At 42.3% G+C, this 27216-nt stretch overlaps 1 protein-coding gene across 5 annotated transcripts in view; it reads left to right on the top strand.

Moving 5' to 3' along the window:
• PTPRH (protein tyrosine phosphatase receptor type H) overlaps positions 1 to 26943 on the top strand; it is a 91925-nt gene extending 64982 nt beyond the window's left edge. For 4 of the 5 annotated variants that reach the window (XM_070730080.1, XM_070730081.1, XM_070730079.1 and 1 more), the window contains 7 exons: positions 5742 to 5832; positions 13399 to 13475; positions 15918 to 16052; positions 19132 to 19254; positions 20153 to 20313; positions 21618 to 21753; positions 26681 to 26943. In XM_070730080.1, the coding sequence (XP_070586181.1) occupies positions 5742 to 5832; positions 13399 to 13475; positions 15918 to 16052; positions 19132 to 19254; positions 20153 to 20313; positions 21618 to 21753; positions 26681 to 26818 (861 nt within the window). In that variant the 3' untranslated portion in view covers positions 26819 to 26943. The remainder of the gene's footprint in view (positions 1 to 5741; positions 5833 to 13398; positions 13476 to 15917; positions 16053 to 19131; positions 19255 to 20152; positions 20314 to 21617; positions 21754 to 26680) is intronic. The other variant, XM_070730083.1, reaches the window with a different exon arrangement.
• Positions 26944 to 27216: the final 273 nt, after the last annotated feature.

Below are 27216 nucleotides of genomic sequence, written 5' to 3'. Positions count from 1 at the left end.
GCTATCTGCTTTCCTTGCAGGGAGGGACAGCTTGCAAATCACCACCTATCCATTTCTTGTTTCTCTTCGCATTTGTGAAATATCTATAAATACATTGTTCTCAACAGTACAAACATCAGTTATGCAGAAGGAGTAGGCATACCAAGTGTTAGCACCTGAGCTGTTGATGCTTCTTAAATTAACTTGCAATCACTGCACTCCACTGTTCTTAGAAGCTATTGAGGTTTTCAATTTTGCTTCTGCCAAGCTTGAATTTCCAGTTATTTCAATTGGATTCAAGGCATGCATTGCAGAAATGAACAAGTAAACATCAGTTTGTTTTCGCCCAATCGATCCCTTTCCTCCAGATATCTTGAAATACGTTTGTAAAAATGTGTGTTCCATAACTCAAACATCCCGTGTCATATTCACCTTTTAATATTAATATGTCACCATGTTTTCTTCCATTTGTTAGGAACTTTGTTCCTGATGTGTATAAAAGTTTCCAAACTGAAAAAGACTGACGTGTTTATGATATAAGCGGCCAATTGCAAATATCCCCTTTATCAATACTGTAATTCTAATTGTTTGATTTAAAAATAATAATAATATCATTTTAGTCATCTCGATAAATCTTGTTAAATAATACCCTGCAAGAACGATGTTTGGAAAAAAGTCATTTTGCATTTTTGATGGTTGTTAAAAATTCTGGCATAATAGCTTTTGTTTTCTTAAGACCTCAGAAGCTTTAAGAGGCTTCTTTGGATATTCCAGTATCGGAGAGGTTGCCATAAATAGGAGGGAATCAGCTGATTTTCCCAAGTATCAGAGGACAGGAAAGAAACAACAAGTCGAAACAAAGCAAGGAGAGAAGCAACCAGGAATTATGAAGAAACTTCCTAACAGTGGGGACAATTAGCCTATGGAACAGCTTGCCATTAGAAGTCGTGGGTGCTTCATCACTGGAGGTTTTTAAGAAGAGATTGAACAGTCACTCATCTGAAATGGTAAAGGTCAAGGGTAGGCAAAGTTGGCTCTTCTATGATATGTGGACTTCAACTCCCAGGATTCCTGAGCTAGAATGACTGGCTCAGGAATTTTGGGAGTTGAAGTCCACAAGTCATAGAAGAGCCAACTTTGCCTACTCCTGGTATAGGTCAATGATGGCTAACATTTTTGTCATTGTGTGCCAAAAGGGCGCATATGCATGCATGTATGACCCCCATGCTCCCCCTGCCACTCCGCATGGGTGCGCGACCCCCCCCCTCCATGTGCATCCCAGCCCCCTTGCCTATTTTTGGCTTCAGATTGGTATAGGAAGCCTTCCAGGCCCCAAATGGGGTGCAAGCAGGGGTGGGCTACTGCCCAGATGAGGGGGGACACAGTGGGGTAGCAAAAATGGAGCTCCACACCAGAGCACCCAATTTGCACTGAATGATGTTGAAAGAAAATGCAGGGTGTCCTGTATAAGCCACACCCCCAGTGTGGTCGTAAAAATTTTGGTAGCCCTTCACTGGGGGCAGGGGTGCTGCACAAGGCCCCAAATGCAATGCAAACGCCCCCTGCACATTCCTCCTGCCCCCTATGCATACATGCATGTGTCCCCCGCATATGCCCCACACATACGGAGTCTGCGGAGAGGGGTGGCATACAAATCTAACAAAATAATAATAATAATAATAATAATAATAATAATAATAATAACAACAACAATAATAATGCACAGCAGAGGCCTGAAAACAAGCTGGCACATGTGCAGTCGAAGCATGTGACATGCACAGCATAGGTTCACCATCAGAGGTATAGGGCAGTGCCGAAACAACAACATGTGTGTGCCAGGAACTGTAAAAGCAGCTCCCTATCAGGAGTGCTGGAAACCAAAAGCTTAGCTTCCCTGGTCTTCCAGTTTCTAATGCGCATGAATGCATGAAGATCAGCTGGCCTGTGCATGCATGCGCCCTGGGAGCTGCTCTTGCAGTTTCCAGTGCTCCTGTGCATGCAAAGGCTGGCTGGCCAGTATGCCAGGAAGCTGCTCTTCCGGTTTCCGGCACGAAGACCAGATGGCGTACCAGATCCCAGAAGAGCAACAGGCGATGGCTGGCATGCCCAGAGATATGACTTTGCATGCCACTTCTGCCATATGTGACATAGGTTCTCCATCACTGGTATAGGGGGTTGACTAGAAGACCTTGAAGGTCCCTTCCAGCTCTACTCTTGATCGGATATAATTTTTTTTATTTTTCTCCACTTTAAGGATAAAACATAGTTTTCTCCGAGTTTTCTGAGAAGGGCGGCATATAAATCAAATCAAATCAATCAATCAATACTAAAAAACAATACCAATATCCAACCAGATACATATGCCAAATTTCCATATCATTAATGTGCTTTAAGGAGTTTCTTTACTTTCTACCTTCCCCCTCCCCTCCCATAAATCCATCTCTCACATAAATCCATCTCTCTAAACTGGACTGTAAAAAACATGACTTTAACAATCGAGTTGTTGAAGCATGGAACTCATTACCAGACTCAATAGTGTCAACTCCCAACCCCCAACATTTCTCCCTTAGAGTCTCCATGATTGACCTCTCCAGGTTCCTAAGAGGCCAGTAAGGAGCATACATAAGTGCACTAGTGTGCCTAACGTCCCCTGTCCAATTGTCTTTCCTTATCTCATATATCATATATATTTTCTTCCTTTCATATACTTCTCTTCTTTTTTACTTACTATCTTTATATATATATTACTTAATGTCTATTCCCTTCCATATGTATTGTATATTGGACAAAGAATAAATAAATAAAATAAATAAATTATAAGTAGTGCTAAACTTTTGCAAAGAAAAAGAGACAAAACTCCCAAATATATCCTCAGCATCTAACATTTTATAAGTCCCATATTCATCGTTATTTACAAAGAAAGGGGGAGAGAAAAGAAAAAAGGGGGAAAAAACCCTCCCTTGATTGTACTCTTGATTGATTGACATTTTAAATAAACAAATACCAAGCAACACAGGGCAATCAGCTTTCTCCCAGCATTGTTCAAATTTAGGGACTTCCGGAATCCTCAGCAATTGCTTTGCTTACTGGATTTCTGGCAGTTTAAGCCCACTCATCTTGTGGCTGCCATGGGAAAGATTTGGCAACAACATCGTAGCTTAGTGGTCCTCTGTAGTGTGTTTTATTCTTGTATAACTTTTTCTGCTGAAATGCATTGCTTGTCTGGCACCAGGCAAACATTTCCTTGGTATGAATGATGGATCCCAGACGTTAATTATCAATCTGGCTTCACTTAACAGATTTTAAAACCCCCAACTCCTTTTTTTCTTCAGGTGAATAGTTTGACAGTGGTGAGGGAATTATTTGTTTAGCAGAGCAATGATGTTAGGTAAAAACTGTTCTTATTTTATTTTTTTATTTTTTTATTCTTTGTCCAATATACAATACATATGGAAGAGAATAGACATTAAGTAATATATATGACGATAGAAGGTAAAAAGAAGAGAAGTAGATGGGAGGGAGAGAGTATATATGATATAAGAGATAAGGAGAGAATATATATAGATATAGATATAGATATATAGATATAGATAAGGAGAGAATATATATGACATATGAGATAAGGAAAGACAATTGGACAGGGGATGATAGGCACATCAGTGCACTTATGTACGCCCCTTACTGGCCTCTTAGGAACCTGGAGAGGTCAATCGTGGAGAGTCTAAGGGAGAAGTGTTGGGGGTTGGGAGTTGACACTATCGAGTCCGGTAATGAGTTCCACGCTTCGACAACTCGATTGTTAAAGTCATATTTTTTACAGTCAAGTTTGGAGCGGTTAATATTAAGTTTGAATCTGTTGTGTGCTCTTGTGTTGTTGCGGTTGAAGCTGAAGTAGTCGTTCTTATGTCTAGTTGTCCTGGTGTGCAGCGCTCTACAGTTACGTTTTGAGGGTAGGTGTTGAAACAAACAGAATAGACACATCGGAAAAAAGGAGTGAAGGCAGGAATAAAATCAAGATCACGAAATACTGCTTTATAATGCCTTGTAAGTCCCCACTTACAGTACATACTGCATCCAATTTTGAAAAGGATGTTGAGACTCTGGGAAAAGTGCAGAAACACAGCAACAAAAAACATTTAGAAGGCTTGAGGCTAAAACATATAAAGAACGTTTGCAGGAATTGGTTAGGTCTAGTCTACTGAAAAGAGGAATTAATGGTGTCGTGATAGCAGTGTTCCAATATTTGAGGGCTGTCACAAAGTAGAGAGGGTCAACCTATTTTTCAAAGCACCTGAAGGCAAAACCAGAAGCCATGGATGGAAACTGAACAGAGAAAGAAGAAAGCTAGAACTAAGAAGACACTTCCTGACCTTAAGAACAATCAACCAGTGGAACAACTTGTCTCCAGAAGTTATGAATGCTGCAATAGTTGAGGCTTTTAAGAAGGGACTGGACAATCACTTATGAAATAAGTATACAGGGCAATGATGGCAAACCTTTTGTTCCTCAGGTGCCAAAAATGCACACGTGCTATCGCAGGCACACAGGAACATGCCCACACCCATAATTCATGCCCGATGCCCCCTGTGCCTGTGGCCCCCATGCGCTGCCCTGCCCCCTGCACATGATCCCCTGCTGCTGCATTTCATGATTTCTGGTGCACCCGGTAGACCCGTTTTGCGCCCTCCACAGGCTCAAGAGGCTTCTCTGGAGCATGGGGAGGGTGAAAACAGCCTTCCCTGACCCTCTGGAAGCAAGAAACAGCCCTCCCAGAGCTTCCATGTGAGCAAAAAAAATCAGCTAGCCAGCGCACACTTATGCACTGGAGCTGAGCTAGGGCAACGGCTCCCATGCCAGCAGATATGGCTCCAGGGGCCACATGTGTCACGTGTGCCATAGGTTCACCATCACGGATATAGGGTCTCCTGCCTCAGCAGGGGGTTGGACTAGAAGACCCCCAAGGTCCCTCCCAACTCTGATTATTGGCTGACTGGTTTTAATATATATGGGATTTTAGTAGAAATGTTTAATGAATTAGATTTGTTGTTGGGCTGTTTTTTGCAATCTTGTGAGCCGCCCCGAGTTTTCGGAGTAGGGCGGCATACAAATCTAATAGATAGATAGATAGATAGATAGATAGATAGATAGATGGATGGATGGATGGATGGATGGATGGATGGATGGATGGATGGATGGATGGATAGATTAGATTAGATTAGATAGATAGATATAGATAGATAGATGATAGATAGATAGATAGATAAGATAGATAGATAGATAGATAGACAGATAGATGATAGATAGATTAGATTAGATAGATAGATAGATAGATAATAGATTAGATAGATAGATAGATAGATAGATAAGATAGATAGATAGATAGATAGATGATAGATAGATAGATTAGATAGATAGATAGATAACAGATTAGATAGATAGATAGATAGATAGATAGATAGATAGATAGATAGATAGATAGATAGATGATAGATGGATAGATGGATAGATGGATAGATAGATAGATAGATAGATAGATGATAGATGGATAGATAGATAGATAGATAGATAGATAGATAGATAGATAGATAAACAACAAACAGAAACTCTGTTATTCTGTTATTTTAAGGAAGACAATTGCTAATATAGTAACACTCTTGCTCGACAGCTTATTTTCCCTATTGTTTCGCTTTGTCTTATGTTGGGAGCCCTCTGTGCTCTGCTTTACTGAGTCAATATTTCCTCTTTCCTTGCCTACATAACAGCAACTGCAGGACACAGGAACCGACCAGCTCCAGACTGTAGCCCAGCAGCAAGAAAATCAGGCTAAGAATCGCTATAGCAACGTTCTGCCATGTAAGTCCCATTCTCTTACCTCGTGAATGTTTATATTAGTTTGTTTTTTTCCAACCTATTGGAATGAACTAGGAGCGAGTTCCTATGATTGCTACTACCAGTGTGCTGTGCGCGCAGCCTCAGTTAACTTGTGTGTGCATGTGAGCATGTCCCAGCATGATTTTGTTTCTGCACATGCGCAGGAAGCAAACGCATGCAAGGGGACAGGATTTCACAGAGTCCCACAGAGTTGGCCTTCTCCGGGTCCCATCGACTAAACAATGTCATCAGACGGGGCCTAGGGGAAGAGCCTTCTCTGTGGTGGCCCCAACCCTCTGGAATCAAATCCCCCCGGAGATTCAGACTGCCCCCACCCTCCTCGCCTTCTGCAAGACCTTGAAGACCTATCTATGTCGCCAGGCATGGGACAATTAATGTAATAATAATAATAATAATAATAATAATAATAATAATAATAATAATTTATTAGATTTGTATGCTGTCCCTCTCCGAGAACTCGGAGCGGCTCAGAACAATAAAACACCATATACAAATCCAATGTTTATTTATTTATTAGATTTGTATGCTGCCCCTCACCGTAGACTCGGGGCGGCTAACAAAAATAATAAAAACAGCATATAACAAATCTAATATTTAAAATAACTAAAAAACCCTTATTAGAAACCAAACAAGCACACACACAAACATACAGTGTATAAATTGTATAGGCCTAGGGGGAAAGGATATCTCAGTTCCCCCATGCCTGACGACAGAGGTGAGTTTTAAGGAACTTACGAAAGGCGAGGAGGGTGGGGGCAATTCTGATCTCTGGGGGGAGCTGGTTCCAGGGGGCCGGGGCCGCCACAGAGAAGGCTTTTAAAATAGTCTTTTAAAAAACCCTATTAAAACAGTCATACAGCCCAAACACACCATCCATAAAGTCAAAGGCAGGTAAGGATATATCAATTCCTCCATGCCTGGCGACATAGATGAGTTTTCAAAAGTTTCCAAAAGGCAAGTATCTCCTTCTCTGACCATTAAGAGTCATGTGCGGTTGTGATTGTATAGTATTGATTGTTTTTTTTAAGACAGCGGGTTTTTAGTCATAGTTTTAACTATTAGATTTGTATTGTACTGTTTTATTGCTGTTGTGATCTGCCCCGAGTCTTCGGAGAGGGGCGGCATACAAGTCTAATAAATTACAAATTACAATTAAAATTTCAGCTATCTTTTTCCCCACACATGCGCAGAAGCAAACAATCGCCGAAATCTTGCTCGCATGTGCATCCCCTCGCAATGCTTTACTTCCTGCACATGCACAGAAGCAAAAACATGCTTGGATGTGTGCTTGCATGTAACTGAAGCTGCATGCGATCACTAGAGAAGTGGCATCCTTTACAGTACTGGTAGCAACCCATTCCTGGAATGAACCCATTGGAAGGCATGCTCTCTGTCCATCTGCAGGAAAATGACCAGAATGAGATCCAGATTGGGCTGCAGAAGGAAGTCAGCAAAAGAAAGACTGAGTTTAATAACTGGGCTGTATCCTCTCCAAAGCATCTTTGGGGTGTGGGGGATACAGTCAAGCAGACTCTGGAACTGTGAATTGTGAATTTGATGCCCAATGGTATCAAACCGAATGACTGAATTGATCCTTTCTAAGCCCTCCTTCCTCCTGTTTATAGAATCATAGAATCATAGAGTTGGAAGGGACCTCCATAGTCATCGGGTCCAACCCCCTGTTCAATGCAGGATTCATTAAAACCATCCCAGAAAGATGACTGTCCAGTTTCTGTTTGAAGACCTCCAGTGAAGGCGAGCCCACCACCTCTTGTGGCAAACTGTTCCACTGGTTTATCACTCTTACTGTTAGAAAGTTTTTCCTGATATCTAATCTAAATCTACTCCCTTGCAGTTTCATTCCATTGTTTCTAGTCCTTCCATGTGCTAATGAGAACAATGCTGATCCCTCTGCTCTGTGACAGCCCTTCAGACATTTACAGACAGTTATCAAGTCTTCTCCTTTGCAGACTAAACATCCCTAGATCCTTTAACCGTTCCTCATAGGACATGGTTTCCAGACCACTCACCATCCTTGTAACTCTCCTTTGAACTGAACACAATATTCCAAGTGTGGTTGTACCAAAATACTGTAGAGAGGAATAATTACTCCACGTGAGTGAGATTCTATGCTCCTTTTGATGCATCCCAGGATTGTGTTTGCCTTTTTTGCAGCTGCTTCACACTGTCGACTGATGTTTAATCTGTGATCTACCAATTCACCCAGGTCCTTCTCACCAGTGCTGCTGCTCAGACCTATTCCTCCCATTCTATATGTGCTGTTTTCATTATTTTTGCCCAGATGTAGGATCTTGCATTTCTCTCTGTTAAATACCATTCTGTTAGTTTCAGCCCATTGTTCAAGCGTGTCTAGATCTTTTTGAATCCTATCGCTATCTTGTTTATTATTAGCAACAACACCTAGCTTTGTGTCTCTGTTTAGAAGACCCATTGCAGCGTATATGCTTCCCTGTGCACTACTACACAAACACAATGTGAGGCTCCATAAACAAAGGATGACACATGGAGTTGCTTTTGAGGAATATCTTTATACTGGTGGCTTATAAAACATTGGTGGCACAATGGTAGGCAGTATTGCAGGTAACTCAGCCCACAGTCTGGAGTTTGAATATGGTGGACTCGAGGTTGATTCAGCCTTCCATCCTTTCCAGGTTGGCAAAATGAGGACCCAGATTGTTGACGGCAATGTGTTGACGTTGTAAATTTTATCTATCTATCTATCTATCTATCTATCTATCTATCTATCTATCTATCTATCTATCTATCTATCTATCTATCTATCTATCTATCTATCTAATTCATTTATTCATTTATTTGTTTGTTTATTTGTTCATTTGTTTATTTATTTATTTATTTATTTGAATTTTATGCTGCCCTTCTGCTTAGACTCAGGGTGGCCTACACCATGTTAGCAATAGCACTTTTTTAACAGAGCCAGCCTATTGCCCCCACAATCTGGGTCTTCATTTGACCCACCTCGGAAGGATGGAAGGCTGAGTCAACCTTGAGCCGGTGATGAGATTTGAACCGCTGACCTTCAGATCTACAGTCAGCTTCAGTGGCCTGCAGTACAGCACTCTACCTGCTGCGCCACCCCGGCTCATAATTCCAAAATCACCAAGAGTGTGCTGTAAAGCACTGTGGGCAGTGTGTAATTCCAAAGTCTATTGCTATTTATTGTTGTTCTGTTTATAGACAGACTCTTGCCAGACTAAAACTGCAATCTGCATATCTATAGATATACTCTGTTAGTTGCTAGGAAGCAGGGGTGAAATGCTACCAGTAGCGGCGGCCACTGGTGATTCGGAGAGCCAGTAGCAACGGTGGTGCAAGGCTCCACTCACCCGCCCACCCATCCAGATTTCACCATTTTCTTTTTTTTAACCCTCTGCACATGCGCAAAGCCACACGGGGTGGGAAAGTGTGTGCAATGGCAACGGTGCAAAGCATGTGCTTCCGAACCAGTAGGGAAGATAAGTAGATTTCACCACTGCTATGGGGGCAGTGGTGGGCTCCTATGGGTACGGTCAAGTACGCGGTACCAGTAGCAAAATTTTGATTTTTTTTCTTTTATTTTTTTCCCTTCTGGGATGTCAGTATGTTTTTCCTATCACAGTAAATGAGGTTGAATGTGTATAATTTTAGAAGAGCTGTGTGTGCGTGTGTGTACATACACTTTATATAGTAGATAATCGGGGTGGACCGGGGGGAACGCAGTGGGGTAGTGAAAATGGTGCTCCACCGTAGAACACCCAATTTGCACTGAAAGATGTTGAAACAAAATGCATAAGCATGTATATAATGAGATTTCTTTCTCTTTTATTGTATTTGAAAAACTAAACAAACCTGTAAAAAAAAGAAAGACATCGAGTGACATTTGGGAAGAAATTTTGCCCTTTGATTCTGCAGATCTCGAGTGGAATCGGGGTGCAATTTTTGCCTCTCTTGGCTGTGGAACAGGAAGCCCCCCTAAAACAAAAAGTCTCATTTTTATTATTATAAGGGCATAAAATAGAAAATAAAAGTAGGAAGGAAACAGGAAAGGGAAAGAAAGTGGGGGATAAAAGGCAAAAGGAAAAAAGAGGGAAAAAACTTTCTTCCAGCACAATAAAATACAAAATGAATTTGGGGAGTGGGGGAGCATAAGCCATCCCCACAGTGTGGTACCCTGTTTCCTGGAAAATAAGACATACCCCGAAAGTAAGGCATGTCAGAAGTTTTGCAGAATTTGCTAATATAAGGCACCCCCCGAAAAGAAGGCGTAGTCAAGTTTACATACGGTACGGTGGAAAAACATACGGTACCATTCAAAGCTGTTCATAGCGGTACCATAATAATGTGGCATCCCCTGCTGGCCCCTTCCATTGCTTTGTACTGTCCAGTCCAGCAGACACAGTCTGCTGCTGTCTCACCGCCATTACAGTCTCCACTACAGTGCGTAAACTGGTTCCTCTGGTGGCCGGAAGCTGCAATAGCGGGAGTATACTGTTGTACCATTTAAGTGCCGTCATTTGTGTGTGTGGGTGCCATACTGACAGGTACCTTACCGTAATCAGTGTACCGTACGGTACACTTTCTTTGGGGTTGTCAGCTTTTCTGCCTGTGAATTTGTCTTATTTGAGAAATATAAGGCACCCCCCAAAAATAAGACGTAGCACAACTTTTGGAGCAAAAATTAATATAAGACAGTGTCTTATTTTCAGGGAAACACGATAGTAAAAATTTTGCTAGCCCATCCCTGTATTGGGGGGGGGGGTTCCATTTTTATTTATTTATTATTTATTAATTGGATTTGTATGCTGCCCCTCTCCGTGGACAATTTTTGCCCGCTTCCTTCCTATTAGACACTCCAAACTCTGCTGACATTTTGTCCTCTGGGACACAGCCCTTCCCCTCTGGGACTCCAGACTACATCCCACATTGGCTACCTGTGAAAAGCATTCAGAAACTTCAAATTGTGCAAAATGCAGCCGCGCAAGCAGTCACGGGCTTGCCCAGACATGCGCATATCTCTCCAACACTCCGCGGTCTGCATTGGCTGCCAGTTGGTTTCCAGACTCAATTCAAAGTGTTGGTTATTACCTATAAAGCCCTACCTCCAAGACCTTCTTTTGCCGCATGAATCCCAGCGACCGGTCAGGCCCCACAGAGTCGGCCTTCTTCAGGTTCTGTCAACTGGACAATGTTGTTTGGCGGGACCTAGGAGAAGAGCCTTCTCTGTGGGGGCCCCAGCCCTCTGGAATCAGCTCCCTCTGGAGATTTGTATTGCCCCCACTCTCCTCGCCTTCTGTAAGAGTCTGAAGACTCATTTATGCCACCAGGCTTAGGGCCATTAGATTCTTGTCCCCTGGCCAATGAACGCGTTGAGAGAAAGTTGAGTGAATGGAATGATTTTTTTAGGCTTTTTTGAGGGGGGGGGTGTTTAGATTTTTAATTAATTAATTGGATTTAAGATTTTGTATACTGTATATTATAAGTTGTGAGCCACCCCGAGTCCTCGGAGAGGGACGACATAGAAATCCAATTAATAAATAAAAATAAATAAATTATATAACACACACACACAAACACGTAATGAGGGAGGGGGGCATCACACTCCAGGGACATCTGCAAAAGGGTCAAATGGTTAAGCGGGGGGCTGTGTGATCCAAGCCCTTTCCACCATCCTGTTATTTTTTGACCATCAGAGACATCTTTATCTGACATATATACATGGAGGCAGGCAGGGGTGGCTACTTACCACCGCTACCGGTGCAATGCGTGCACAGCTTCATGTTGCCGGCATGCTCGCGCTTGTGTCCCGGTGAGACTTTGCTTCTGTGCATGCGCAGGAAGCAAATAAATTCGCGAGACCACATGTGCACAAGAGAGATTTCAGCTTCAGCACATGTGCAGAAGTAAAAAATTGCTGAAATCTCTCTCACAAGTGTGTCCCCTCACAAGATTTTGCTTCCTGTGCATGGGCAGCAAAATTGTGCTAAGAAGCGTGCGCACTCACACTAGCAACATGGAATTGAATCTGAATTTGAATTTATTAGATTTTGTATGATGCCCCTCTCCCAAGACTCGGGGCAGCTCATAACAAGACAGTAATACAATAGAATACAAAATGTAAACAAAATTAAAATACATGTAAAATACATGTTTCAAAGTGTTGGTTATGACCTATAAAGCCCTACATGGCACCGGACCAGGTTATCTCCGGGACCGCCTTCTGCCGCACAAATCCCAGCGACCAGTTAGGTCCCACAGAGTGGGCCTTCTTCGAGTCCCGTCGACTAAACAATGTCATTTGGCGGGGCCCAGGGGAAGAGCCTTCTCTGTGGCGGCCCTGGCCCTCTGGAACCAATTCCCCCCAAAGATCAGAATGGCCCCCACCCTCCTCGCCTTTCGCAAGCTCCTTAAAATCCACCTCTGTCGTCAGGCATGGGGGAACTGAGATATGTCCTTCCCCCTAGGCCTATACAATTTATGCATGGTATGTTTGTGTGTACGTTTTGTTTTGTTTTTTAAATTAGGGTTTTTAAAATTATTTTAAATATTAGATTTGTTATATGTTGTTTCACTATTGTTGTTAGCCGCCCCGAATCTGCGGAGAGGAGCAGAAATCAAATCAAATAAAATCAATCAATAACCCATTAACCACACAATCATACACACTCAGGTGCACCCGTGCTTTGGCATGCGCAGAAGCAAAAAAAAACCTTGCCAAAACATGGGCTACATGCGCAATTTTGCTACCTCCACAGTTGCAGAAGCAAAATCCCGCTGGTCCCGCAAGCACTCGCGAGCTGCAGTGGCGAGCCCAATTTAACATTCTGGATAGCAGCCCACCACTGTGTCCACAGCTCCATTTTCGGTACTGGTGTGCAGTGTGGCGCGTACTGGGTAGCAACCCGATAGTGCCTGGAGGGCGTGTTGTATCATTATCCAGAAGAAAATGCAGGTGCCTCTTCTAGCCAGCACTTCTAAAGGAATTGAAGAGCATTGCAAAAGCTGTGTTTGGCAAGCTTGAATTTTCGTTCTAGACTTCCATCCTTGCTATTATACTTAATATAAAGGAGCCTGCCTGAAAATAAGGAATCTGATTCAAATCTAATTGTTTTTGATGCAATTCAGCAGTCCCCATTCCACAGAGGGACTTTCATGCTCTGCATTAATGCTTGAGAATCACTGATCCTTATCTAGGATTCTGGACCAATGTAGCATAATGGAGACCATGCTGGATTTCAGCTGAAAAGACTGAGTTGCTATGTGTATCGTATGTTCAGTGCTATTCTTTGCTTTATGCTGATTATTGCTCTATGACAATATTTAAGTGTTTAACCTCATGATTCTTAACAAATGTATTGTTTTCTTTAATGCACACTGAGAGCATATGCATCAAAGACAATTTCCTTATGTGTCCAACTACACTTGGCCAATAAACAATTTTATTCTGTTCTGCTCTGCTCTATTCTATTCTTGGTCTTCTCCTGAGTGACATTTTTGGTTCTTTCTCCACAGATGACCATGCACGAGTCCAGCTCACCCTCAATCAAGGAGATTCCTATTCAGACTACATCAACGCCAGCTACATGCCTGTATGTCTTAGAAACATAGCATATAAGACTGACAGCAGAAAAAGACCTCATGGTCCATCTAGTCTGCCCTTATACTATTTCCTGTATTTCATCTTAGGATGGATATATGTTTATCCCAGGCATGTTTAAATTCAGTTACTGTGGATTTACCAACCACGTCTGCTGGAAGTTTGTTCCAAGGATCTACTACTCTTTCAGTAAAATAATATTTTCTCATGTTACTTTTGATCTTTCCCTCAACTAACTTCAGATTGTGTCCCCTTGTTCTTGTGTTCACTTTCCTATTAAAAACACTTCTCTCCTGAACCTTATTCAACCCTTTAACATATTTAAATGTTTTGATCATGTCCCCCCTTTTCCTTCTGTCCTCCAGACTATACAGATTGAGTTCATTAAGTCTTTCCTGATACGGTTTATGCTTAAGTCCTTCCACCATTCTTATAGCCCGTCTTTGGACCTGTTCAATTTTGTCAATATCTTTTTGTAGGTGAGGTCTCCAGAACTGAACACAGTATTCCAAATGTGGTCTCACTAGCGTTCTATATAGCGGGGTCACAATCTCCCTCTTCCTGCTTGTTATACCTCTAGCTATGCAGCCAAGCATCCTACTTGCTTTTCCTATCGCCTGACCACACTGCTTACCCATTTTGAGACTGTCAGAAATCACTACCTCTAAATCCTTCTCTTCTGAAGTTTTCGCTAACACAGAACTGCCAATACAATACTCAGATTGAGGATTCCTTTTCCCTAAGTGCATTATTTTACATTTGGAAACATTAAACTGCAGTTTCCATTGCTTTGACTATTTATCTAGTAAAGCTAAATCATTTACCATATTACATAAATGTACATATTACATTTACCATATTACAGACAGATACAGATAGATACAATAGTCTTCACTATTGCCTTTTGGGGAGGTGGGGGTGATGTTGGCTAAGAATGCTAAAGAAGTAGATTGAAGGCAACTTGGAGTCCCTCAGTAGCCTATACTAGAACATGTTCAAAGCACTCCAAACCAACCCTACATGCAAAGATGAATAATGTACAACCCTGGTATTGGATGTTATATCCAGAAGCCTTTCATAATTGTTAGTGAATTGCCATTTTTAGTGTGACAAAAGGGAGAAATGATTAAATAACAGACCATCACCATATTCAGAACATAACAGAATAACAAATTTGGAAGGGACCTTGGATATCTTCTAGTCCAACCCCCTGCTCAGGCAGGAAGCACTGTACCATTTGAGATAAATGGTTGTCCAATCTTTTCTTAAAAACCACCAGTTTTGGAGCATCTAAAATTTCTAGAGGCAAGATGTTCCACTGATTAATTGTTCTAATTGTCAGGAAATGTCTCCTTAGTTCTAGGTTGGTTATCTCCTTGATTAGTTTCCATCCAGTGCTTCTTGTCCAGCCTTCAAGTGCTTTGGAGAATAAATTGACCCCGTCTTCTTTATGGCAACACCTTTGCTATCAAGAACACTGCTATCATGTCGTCTCTACTCCTTCGTTTCACTAAACTAGACATACTCAATTCCTGCAACCATTCTTCGTATGTTTTACAAAACCTCCTAATAATCTTTGTTGTTTTTTTCTCTGGACTTTTTAAAGAGTCCCAACAACTTTTTTACATTGTGGCGACCCAAAATATTGCATGCAATATTTCAAGTATGGTCTTACCAAGGCACTATAAAGTGATGCTGACCTTTCACACGATCTTGATTCTCTCCCTCTGTTAACGCAACCTAGGACTGCATTGGCTTTTTGGGGAAGCTGCTGCGTACTTTGGTAGCTTCAATACAGTTGAGGATGCAGTGTTTAGGACAACAACTGAACTGTGTCCTGGATCCAGTTCAGCCCAAAAGCCAAATATGACCCCCCCCCCCCATCCTGAAAATAGTTGCCTCTCCCCATCTTCCATCATTGATACCGCTAACTGGATGTATTACTTCCATTTGATGCAATATATGTTTGGCCCTAAATGTCTAATGTAATTTGGGCTGCCTTTCCCCCACCTCCTAACATTTCATCTTCAATTAACAAAGGCCATTTTGGGAGTCTGCTTTGGCTTTGCCCGTCATGTTGCAGAGTAGCAGTCGTAAATGAGCCCCACCGTATTGAAGTGCTTGCTTTTAGGTCATCTCTAAATTGAGTTCTACTCTTTGGGGTCTATTAGTCTGGAAGCCTATGTACTCCTAATGACTTAATGGGAAGTAATGAGATTTCAGTCCGAGCGCAGGACTATAAGGAGGCCCTGCTCTGCCTTTCTGAAACAATTGTTTTGTTCACTTCTCCCGGTTCTCGGGGCTTTGTTTTGACCAAGGCAGCGTTGAGCACGATGTGCAAAAGACTTAGAAATGCGAAAATGATTTTAAAGAGGAACAAATGTTTTTGTGCGTATGTACATATAAATTGGTGTAATGCCTCTCTCCTCCCAAGGGTCACAAGAAGGAAAAGGAGTTCATTGCAGCCCAGGGTCCGTTGCCTGCCACACTCCATGACTTCTGGCGCATGATATGGGAACAGCGCGTCTCCACCATAGTCATGCTCACAAACTGTGTTGAGAATGGACGGGTGAGGATGGCCCTTTAGCAATAACAATAGCATTTAGATTTATGTACCTTTCCCCAGTGCTTTACAGCCCTCTCTAAGCAGGCTTGCCATATTGCCCCCAACAATCTGGGTCCCCATTTTACCGACCTTGGAAGGATGGAAAGCTGAGTCAATATTGAGCCTACTGAGATTCGATCTGCCAAACTGCTGGTAGACGGCGATCAGCAGAAGTAGCATGCAGTACTGGACTCTAACCACTGGGCCTTCAAGGCTCTTTAAAAAAAAATGTTTATTAAATACAGTATTAACATTAAAAAGAAAAAACAAACATAACATAGAAAATAATATATTACATAATATATAATAACGAATATATATATAAGCAAATACAATAACAAATATGGGTGATGTGAAGTAAAAGAGTAGAAAGAAGAAAAAAGGTAGAGGGAAAGATAGGGAGAAGGATAGAAAAAAGAGAGGAAAGGAGGTGTTTGCAAAATAGCTGGCCCTTTGGAGTTGTATGACTTTGGGGTGCAAAAGAGTAATAGATTTAGATTTAGATTTGTTAGATTTGTATGCCACCCCTCTCTGTAGACTCGGGGTGGCTCACAACAATAATGAAACAATATACAACAAATCTAATGTTTAAAAGTAACTAAAACCCCTTATTAAAAAGCAAGACATAGACACAAACATAGTTCCCTCTAAGCTAAGCGTTGAGCAATCACTCACTTAAAAATCATCATCAACTCAGAGTTTTCCAAACCTGCCCAGAAGCCAGTTTGATATTGATAGAGTTGCCCTATTATGAGCTCACTGTTATAGACACACAGTACAATATTTTATTTTGAAATTCTCTGAGGCAAAACAGGGTGGGGTTTTTATTTGTTTGTTTGTTTGTTTGTTTGTTTGTTTGTTTGTTTGTTTGTTTGTTTGTTTGTTCGTTCGTTCGTTCGTTCGTTCGTTCATTTATTTATTTATTTATTTATTTATTTATTTATTTATTTATTTATTATTTCTGTGCCGCCCAGTCCCGAAGGGAGTGCCGCTCAGACACTATACTTTTCCGCCCACCCCCCCAAAAAATTAGAGGGAACACTGGACACAAATATACCATGCATAAACTGTATAGGCCTGGGGGTGATGTCTCAATTCCCCCATGCCTGATGGCAGTAGTGGGTTTTAAGGAGTTTACGAAAGGCAAGGAGGATGGCGGCAATTCTAATCTCCAGGGGGAGCTGGTTCCAGAGGGTTGGGGCCGCCATATGGAAGGCTCTTCCCCTGGGTCCCGCCAGACGACATTGTTTAGTCGACGGGACCCGGAGAAGGCCAACTCTGTGGGACCTAACCGGTCGCTGGGATTCGTGCAGCAGAAGGCGGTCCCGGAGATGTTTTGGTCTGATGCCATGAAGGGCTTTATAGGTCATAACCAACACTTTGAATTGTGACCAGAAAATGATCGGCAACCAATGTAGACTGCGGAGTGTTGGTGTAACATGGGCATACCTTGGGAAGCCCATGATTGCTCTCCCAGCTGCATTCTGCATGATCTGAAGTTTCCGAACACTTTTCAAAGGTAGCCCCATGTAGAGAGCGTTACAGTAGTTGAATCTCGAAGTGATGAGGGCCAGATAGGACTGCAACTGGTACACCAGGCGAAACTGAGCAAACGCCCCCCTCGCCACAGCTGAAAGATGTTTCTCTAATGTGAGCTGTGGATAATAGGTGTAATAGGTGTACATATGCCTATGTCTTATTTATGGGGATGAGCAGGTGTGGTTTTTAAAAATTCACAAATATCAATGGAACTCAGGTGCTATAAATGTTTTGTCTAATCAGGGTAAACTGAGATTAGGATTGCAGAGTTTGATAGGTGTCTTCAAGTTATCCTGGGGGGAGGCAGTCAAGGCTGGGTTTTAATTGTGGCAGAATCCAAATGTCACACCCATCTCACCCATCCAAGCTTCATGAGCTGACAGCCCGGAGAGGAGAGGCGGTGGTGGGATGGGGGAGAGGGAAAGATTGGAACATAGGCAAGAAGGTAGGAATGGAAGCCCAGCTGAGCCATGTGAGATGATACAGCCAGCCAAGGTCAAGTAACAATATGCAGATCTGGGAACTGAGCCCCTGTTTCCTTTTTTTTTTTTTTTTAATATAATTTTTATTGATTTTTATAGGTTTACAAAAAACAAACATATAACAGTGCACAGTGCTTGTGCCCATCACCAAACAACACACACACCCCGTCACCCCCACCACCCCTACAGGAGGATTCAAAGAGGTTTCACTTGTTTATCTATCTATTAATCCTTGGCTCTATCTTGAGCAAATTTTACTAAAAGAGTGATTGTAGTTTATTTTTCGTATTTACATCACAGATTTTACTTAACATATAATCTTTTACCTTGTTCCATCGCACCATCAGCTTCTCTAATTTATTCTCATCAAAATTATTTAATCTTATTTCCATAATTTCAAAATATATTTTGAGCCCCTGTTTCCTAAACCAGGGATTCCCTAAGTTATGGTCCATGGATGGTAAGAGTCCACAGCATGCCAGAAACCGGACCATGGAAACAAGTCCCATTCGCAGGATGCAGGCAGCAGGCAAAACCAGATGCCACCTGATCCATGGAAAACCCTCTCCATGGAACTAGACCAGGGGTCCCCAAAGTTGGCAACGACTTGTGGACTTCAACTCCTAGAATTCTCTAATTCGCTATGCTGGCTGGAGAATTCTGGGAGTTGAAATCCACGTCTTAAAGTTGCCAAGTTTGAGGAGCTCTGATACTAGACTCTGGGGCCCAAAGGGTTGGGGGGCTGCAGTCCTAAACAATAATACAAGCACCTGGTTGGACATTTGCAGTTAACCAGGGAATGGCCAAGAGGGAGGTGGGAGAAGACATTTCCTTTCCTGAGATTCATTTGAATAATAGCCTTGGGAAAATGAATGGCCAAGAGTCTTTCTTTGCTGGGTGACTGAGTGGGAGGGTTGACACCAAATTTGGCAGGCATCTAATAACTTCACCGCTTGTCTCCAGTGCTACAATTTCCATTAAATGTCTTGTACGCTCCTTCCATTTTTTTCTCTCCTGACCAGGTGAAATGTGAACACTACTGGCCCTTGGATTACACGCCCTGCACCTACGGTGATATTACTGTGTCTGTTATCGCAGAAACCATCCTCTCTGATTGGACCGTCCATGACTTCTGTATCAAGCAGGTGAGTGTCCAAGACTTGAGACTGCCTTCTACTTCTAAGCTTAAAATACAGAAACAACTTATGCTATATGGATCAATCATTTTCAAGGGGAAACACATCCTTACTTTTATTTATTTGTTTGTTTGTTTGTTTGTTTGTTTGTTTGTTTGTTTGTTTGTTGATTGATTGATTGATTGATTGATTTGATTTGATTTTTATGCCGCTCTTCTCCTCAGACTCAGGGCGGCTCACAACATGTTATTAATAGCACTGTTTAACAGAGCCAGCCTATTGCCCCCACAATCCGGGCCCTCATTTTACCCACCTTGGAAGGATGGAAGGCTGAGTCAACCCTGAGCTGGTGATGAGATTTGAACCGCTGACCTACAGATCTACAGTCAGCTTCAGTGGCCTGCAGTACAGCACTCTACCTGCTGCGCCACCCCAGCTCATTAGTAATAGCTAATTTTAGCAATAGCAATAGCATTTAGCCTTATATACTTCTTCATAGTGCTTTTACAGCCCTCTCTAAGCGGTTTACAGAATCAGCCTCTTTCCCCCCAACAATCTGGGTCCTCACTTTACCCACCATGGAAGGATGGAAGGCTAAGTCAACCTTGAGCTGAACTACAGCTAGCAGTTAGCTGAAGTAGCTTTCAGTGCTGCACTCTAACCACTGTGCCACCCCAGCTCTCTACTATTGTCTTTTTGTATATGTTGTGAGCCGTCCCGAGACCTCGGAGAGTGGCGGCACACAAATCCAATTAAAACTTGAAACTCCCAGTCCCTATCCTTAGTTAAAAAGGGATACAGGGAAAAAGAAAGGGAGGTAGGCATGGATGAAGAATTGCCAAGTACACACACACCACACATTTGTGCCTTTGTGATGGGAATATCTGAAGGTTGTGCTTCTCAACAGATGATCATGTCTGAAGTCCGTCATGCTAGGCATTATCACTATACATCATGGCCAGATCATGGAGTGCCCCAAAGCACAGACACCATTCTTCGTTTCCGAGATCTTGTCAAGGAGGACTTAGACAAAATGAAGGACAATGGGCCAATTCTGGTTCACTGCAGGTACGTCAAATGGAAGTGGGGCAGTCTAGGGCAAGAAAGAACCAAGATGGGAGGCTGGACACTAATTGCTGAGATTCTCTGCAATGGGCCTCCTCAGAGTCACTTCCTAGAGTCTTCTAAACCAAGGGGCAATATTGATTTAGGAGCTTTTCAACTGGGGCACTCGGTTTCCATCTCTCTCCTTTAACCTTCCAATAAATCAAGAATCAAGGAAGTCATAGATCAGTGATAGCTGATCAGGTACCGAATGAGTGTGGGCCCATGCTATCGCTCCTGCACAAATTCCTCAACCTGGGGAGGGCAAAAACAGCTTCCTCCACCCCCCGGAGGCCCTCTGGAGGCCAGAATCGACCTGTTTCCCAACTTCTGGTGGGCCCAGTAGGCTCATGTTTCACCCTCCCCAGGCTCCAAATGCTTCCCTGGAGTCGGGGGAGGGTAAAAAGGCCCTCCCCCACCCCCTGGAGAATCTCTGGAAGCCAAAAACGCCCTCCCAGAGCCTCTGAGTGAGCCAAAAATCAGCTGGCCAGCACACACATGCACATTGGAGCTGAACTAGAGCAACGGCTCGCGTGCCAGCAGATATGGCTCTACATGCCACCTGTGGCACCTGCGCCATAGGTTTGCCATCACTGTCATAGATCATGCTGGCTAGAGATGATGGGGTGTTGAAGTTCAAGATATCTAGAGGGTCCCGGGCTAAATAAGGCTAATCTAGAATATCTCTCATGGTGGCCCCTGTACTAGCCGGACCAGGCTAGAAAATCAACTCCACCAAAAACTCGAGCTATATTTTATTGAGATAGGCTATAATAACGCAATCTTGCAAGCTGTGCTTTATCTTCTTCTTCTTATGCATCAATGAATCAGGAACAAATACCGTGATTTCCGAATACTATACTACTCAAAAAAATAAAGGGAACACTCAAATAACACATCCTAGATCTGAGTGGATGAAATATTCTCATTGAATACTTTGTTTTTTACAAAGCTGAATGTGCACAACAGCCTGTGAAATTGATTGTCAATCAGTGTTGCTTCCTAAGTGGACAGTTTGATTTCACAGAAGTTTGATTTACTTGGAGATATATTCTGTTGTTTTAGTGTTCCCTTTATTTTTTGGAGCAGTGTATTTTGCTTCCTGGGGCTATTTTAGCCCTCTCTGCTTGTATAACCTTCTTGCATATGTCTGTCAAAGTCATCTCCCTTCGTCTCTACATACAGCTAGAGAGCATAGTTGAGGTTGCCATGCCTGATTGCCTCGTCTTCTTTTTTAAATTTTCCTTTTCTTTTTTCTATCTTTCCAGTGCTGGGGTGGGCAGGACAGGCACGTTTATTTCCCTAGTTTCACTATTGTGCCAAGCCCAGGACCAAGGGGAGATTGGTGTCTTTTCATTTGTTGAGAAACTGAGAAGGAACCGTCCACTCATGATCCAGAATGAGGTGAGACAATGGAAAGCAGTGATATGTAGAAGCAGATCTGAGTTACGGGTAAACATCTCCTCTGAAATCTTTAGAGAATCTGTCAGGGTGAGGGGAGATTACATGGGGTTTATGTGCTCATAAGAAACATAAGAACTAGTGATGGGCGAACCGAACCCGTACAATTCGGGTCCATACCGAATTTTGCGGTGTTCGGTGTGCCGAACGCGAAGTTTTTTCAAACTTCGGGCAAAGTTCGGGGTCGTGTTCGGCGTTCGGAGCTTTGACGTCACTGGCAGGTTGCTAAGGACGCCAAGGTGATCACTTCAGGATCACTTCAGGAAACGTCAAATCACTTCAGGAAACGTCAAATCTCCACCCCCGGAATCTCTTCGTTGGAGGGATTCCTCAGCTCCTTCAAAGGGAGGTCTTCACGTAAAAATAAACATTGTTATTTTTACGAAAAAGGACACCGCAGTGGCACTGCAAGCAAAGGGCAGTCCTTTCATGTAAAAATAAACATGTTTATTTCCATGGAATCCAGGAAGTGATCACCTTGGTGTCATTAGCAACCTGCCAATGATGCCAAAGCTCCGCCCCCGGAATCTCTTCATGGGAGGGATTCCCCGTTTGGGTTCAAGTTCAGTTTCGGTTCGGGTTTGGCCAAATTTTGCGTAAAGTTCGTCCGAACTTGTCGAACCCAAACACCGTTGGGTTCGCCCATCATTAATAAGAACCTAAGAAGACCCATACTGAATCAGGCCAAAGCCCATCGAGTCCAACATTCTGTGGCCCACAGTGGCCCACCAATTGTACATGGGGATGTTGAGCAGAAAGAGAAGGCAAGACCCTTCCTTTCCCTTGACCTCCAACAAATGGGACCCAGGGGAATCCTGCCTGCCTCAGCCAACATAGAGGCGGCACTTGGACATCCGTTTCAATAACCACCGATACACTTGGCATCCATGAATCTGTCTGTTTTGGAGCAAGAAGAGCAATTAAAAAAATTACAAAGACAGGGTTTGGAAACATTCTTTACAAAGGGTAACAATGAAAGAGCTTGTAAGTGGGTAAGAACTGGGAACATCATTAGCAACTGATTAGGGCTGGAAAGAAACATTTGGAGCAAGTTAGAGCAATTTAAAAAACCCTGAAAGACTTAGGGCTTGGAAAACATTCTTTTCGAAGAGTAACAATGAAAGAACCTGCAAGGTAAGAACTGGGGAGATCATTAGCAGCTAGTTAGGGCTGGGGGGAAAAGCTTCCAAACCCCCTCCCCACACCCTACATTCAGAGTATAAGATGCACCTGAATTTTCAGCCTCTTTTGGGAAGGAAAAAGGTGTGTCTTATACACCAAAAAATACGGTATTCACAGCGTGCTAATGATTAGAAAACTGCAAAGAATATTAACCCTTCCATTACCTACCATTCAGTTAGAACAGAAGAAGCTTCTAGGATGAGAAGTGAAATGTTTTCCAAGGGGAAATAAATCAAGAAAGTCCAGCTGCCTTTTGGAAAGGCATCTTTAGGATAGTGCCAAAGGGACTGCTATTGTCTTTCTTCCATGGGGGTGCTTCTGATGTCCATCAAAAATGTCCTGGTCATTTTCTATCCATATATTAACCAGGACTAGTCTTGTTTAATTTCCAAGCTACTCAGTTGGTGCTCAGATTTATTGTGACAATATAAAGCTGCCTTGGAGTCAAGCTCTACCCCTGGTGACTGCATCAATACATCTATTTAGTTTTCTTGGCAACAGGAAGGAAACAGTTTGCCATTGTCTTCTTGCAGTATTAATTTTTCAAGTCTGCTGCCCTGAAATTCTCTGTTTTTGTTTTGGCCTCCCAAACAACCATGGATTTCTCTGGTGATCTTCCAGGGCCAATTATACTTCCGGGTGTGATCTGGCTTGGCTTTTTGAAATCAGCTGGACACTTTCCCCCAAGCTGGGCAGATGGGTTGATGCTCTGGCAGGAACTGGGGTACATTTGAATCGGCTCAGAACTGAGCTTGCCATGTGCATAGCTATACAAACAGCCACACTTCCAAGTGTGATTCCTGCGTCATCCTTTCTCCCCCTACACAACAAATTGGCCAACACTGGTGTTCACTAGTGATGTTCCTGCGGGAAAACTCAAATCAATTGTTCCTGCCCATTTCAGCTGTCAAATCCTCCCCTGCTCCTGTCTCCATTTCTTTTTTTAAAATAGCTTTTATTGAATAATTTTAAAAACATATTGTTGCGTATACTAATATCCCTCCATTTGCATGCCAGCCGCGGATTGGCTAAGATGCGGCCAGCAAAATTCAAGCGGCTGTCAAGCTGCGCTTCTCAAGGAAAATTTTTAATTCATGTTCTAAAATAGTTGTTCCTGTTGCTTGAGGTATGTTCCAGCTTAACCAAATAAATATCATTAAAGCTACAAAGTGGTCCTCCGTTCTTCTGAACTTAACACATATAAATACAAATATACACATATACAAAATCAACATTCAAAAGACACCACATGACATAACATGACAAAACCTAAAACTAAACAATAAAAAAATAATACTCATTTGCCAGCATTGCATATCAGTATATCTTCTATATATCTATAGCACTGGTTCTTTGACTTATCTTTATTCACATAATTCATTAATAATAATAATAATAATAATAATAATAATAATAATAATAATAATAAGAAGAAGAAGAAGAAGAAGAAGAAGAAGAACTGGTGGGATCATAAGCTTGAAAAAGTGGTCGAAAATGAGCAAGCGAAACTACTGTAGAACTTCCGACTTCAGACTGACCGAACTCTGAAGCATAACACACCAGACATTGTGATCGTGGAGAAAAAGAAAGTATGGATCATCGACATCGCAATCCCAGGAGACAGCAGAATTGAGGAGAAGCAGCTAGAGAAATTAGTGAAATACGAAGATCTAAAAACAGAGCTGCAACGACTCTGGCATAAGCCCGTGAAAGTGGTCCCAGTGGTACTTGGCACGCTGGGCACAGTGCCAAAGGATCTCAGCGGACATTTGAAAACCATTGGAATTGACAAAATCCCCATCTGTCAATTGCAAAAGGCCGCCTTACTGGGATCGGCAAACATAATTTGCCGCTACATCACGCAGTCCTAGGTGCTTGGGAAGCGCCCGACTGGTGATGAAATACGAAATCCAGCATAGTAATCTTGTTTGCTGTGTTGTACTGTCATAATAATAATAATAATAATAATAATAATAATAATAATAATAATAATAATTTAGATTTGTATGCCGCCCCTCTCTGAAGACTCGGGGCCAACCTATTATAATTTTCTCTATCATATAACATCTTGTCTAGATCTATCCATCTTTCAACTTATTTCCTATATATATATATATATCTAACTATTTAACTTTGCATCAGTGATGGGCTTCTACAGGTACGGTCAGGTACACAGTAGAAAAAAATTCTTTTTTTTTCTTTTTTCCCCTTCTGGGCTCTGAGTATGTTTTTCCTATAGCAGTAAATGAGGTTGAATGTGTATAATTTTAGAAGAGCTGTGCGTGTGTGTGCATAAACATACAGTTTATATACTGTAGTAGATAATGTATATTTTTGTGTGCCTGGGTGCAATGTGTATGTACACATATGGCATATGTACATAGAATTAAATAGTATACAGTGGTACCTCGAGATACGAGTTTAATTCGTTCCGGACCTGGGCTCTTAAGTCGAGCAGCTCTTATCTCGAACGACTTTTCCCCATAGGAATTAATGTAAATAATTTTAATTGGTTCCAGCCCTCAAAAAACTCACAAAGTTAGTCTAAATTATGCAGAAAGACATGTTTTTAATGAAGAAATGTACATGTACATATAATTGAATAATGAAGTTTCTTTCACTTAACTTGTAAACTTTCTTAAACTTTTAAATTTACATATGTTCAACTTCTCTGCCACCCAATCCTGTAGGACAGAGGTCCCCAACCCTTTTTGCACCAGGGACCGGCTTTAAGCGATCAAGAGAGGAATGGGTGAATGAATGGACGGAGGGTGGGAAGGAAGGAAGGAAGGAAAGAGGGAAGGGACAGGAACAGAGGAAGGAAGCAAGGAAACTTATGAAAGGGGAGAGTAAGAGAGGAATGAGTGAAGGGAGGGAGGGAGGGAAGAAGGTGGGAAGGAGAAAGAAAAGAAGAAATAGAGGAAGGGAAGGTAAAAGAGAGAAAGAAAAAGAGCAAGAAAGAAAGAAAGAAAGAAAGAAAGGGGGAAGGGACAGGAACAGAGGAAGGAAGCAAGGAAACTTATGAAAGGGGAGAGTAAGAGAGGAATGAGTGAAGGGAGGGAGGGAGGGAGGGAAGAAGGTGGGAAGGAGAAAGAAAAGAAGAAATAGAGGAAGGGAAGGTAAAAGAGAGAAAGAAAAAGAGCAAGAAAGAAAGCTGCAAGCACCCCCCCGAGCCCCCCAGGCCGGCTGCAACCTTTTAAAACACGCGCGCCGCTTCGCAGCTGTCTCCTGAAGCCGAACGCGGAAGTTAGCGTTTGGCTTCAGGAGACAGCTCCTTGGCGCTTGTATCTCGAATTTGGGCTTGTAAGTAGAACAAAAATATCTCTCCCCTCCCAGCTCTTATCTCGAGTTGCTCTTAAGTAGAGCAGCTCTTATGTCGGGGTTCCACTGTACTGTATTTTGGATGTTCAGTAATAGTAAATAAATAGGGAAAATGTATCTCTTTGAGGCGAGGAGAGGCCAGGCACCTTAACTCTAACCCTTGACATGAGTGATGTCAAGTTGGCCACTTTTAAGCTAGTCACATGATCTTTAAGGCACCCCTCGGTCACATGATCGCCAAGCCACTCCCACCTGGTCATATGGCTGGCAACCCACACCCCCAAAATAACCCACAAAAAAATCCTGTTTCCTCTCTATCATGAATTTCCACCGTTAATTTACACATTTCCTGTCTCCTTTTCTACAGGATCAATATGTCTTCTTGCATCATTGTCTCCTGGATGGGATCCAGTCTGCTCCAAAGAATGAAAGGATGATTCTGGAGCATCCTGCTGTCTATGAAAACATCTTGGCTATGCAGAACTACGAGGTCTCCCGGGTGTGAGAGGCCTTGGCCACTTTCTATAGCTTGTAAAACAGTTGCCACTCTCCAGAAAGGATTGAGGCGTTCCCCCACCCCCTCTGAATTTAACTTCCATGTTTTAAATGGAGTAAATTTTCCAAATCAAACATCCCAGACTACATAGGTTGTCCTTTTTTCTTTTTTTTTTAACCAATTAACTATCGAAATAAGAAGATTTCCAGTGATTCAGAGCCTCCCTTTTAGCCTCAAGTAATAGTTTCGTCGATTAATTAAGTAAACATTACCAGCTGTAAAAAAAAAATTGTTGGCATACAAGATGACTAAGACAAAGCCACGATACAAAACTGAATCAAACACATTAAGTAACCTTTGAAATCACAGAAAACTGAAGTGTGAGTGTCTGACTTTGCGCAAGAGAA

The sequence above is a fragment of the Erythrolamprus reginae genome, chromosome Z (genome assembly GCF_031021105.1).
Source record: "Erythrolamprus reginae isolate rEryReg1 chromosome Z, rEryReg1.hap1, whole genome shotgun sequence".
Classification (NCBI taxonomy): Eukaryota; Metazoa; Chordata; class Lepidosauria; order Squamata; family Dipsadidae; genus Erythrolamprus; species Erythrolamprus reginae.
This window is presented reverse-complemented; position numbering and strand designations above follow the sequence as displayed.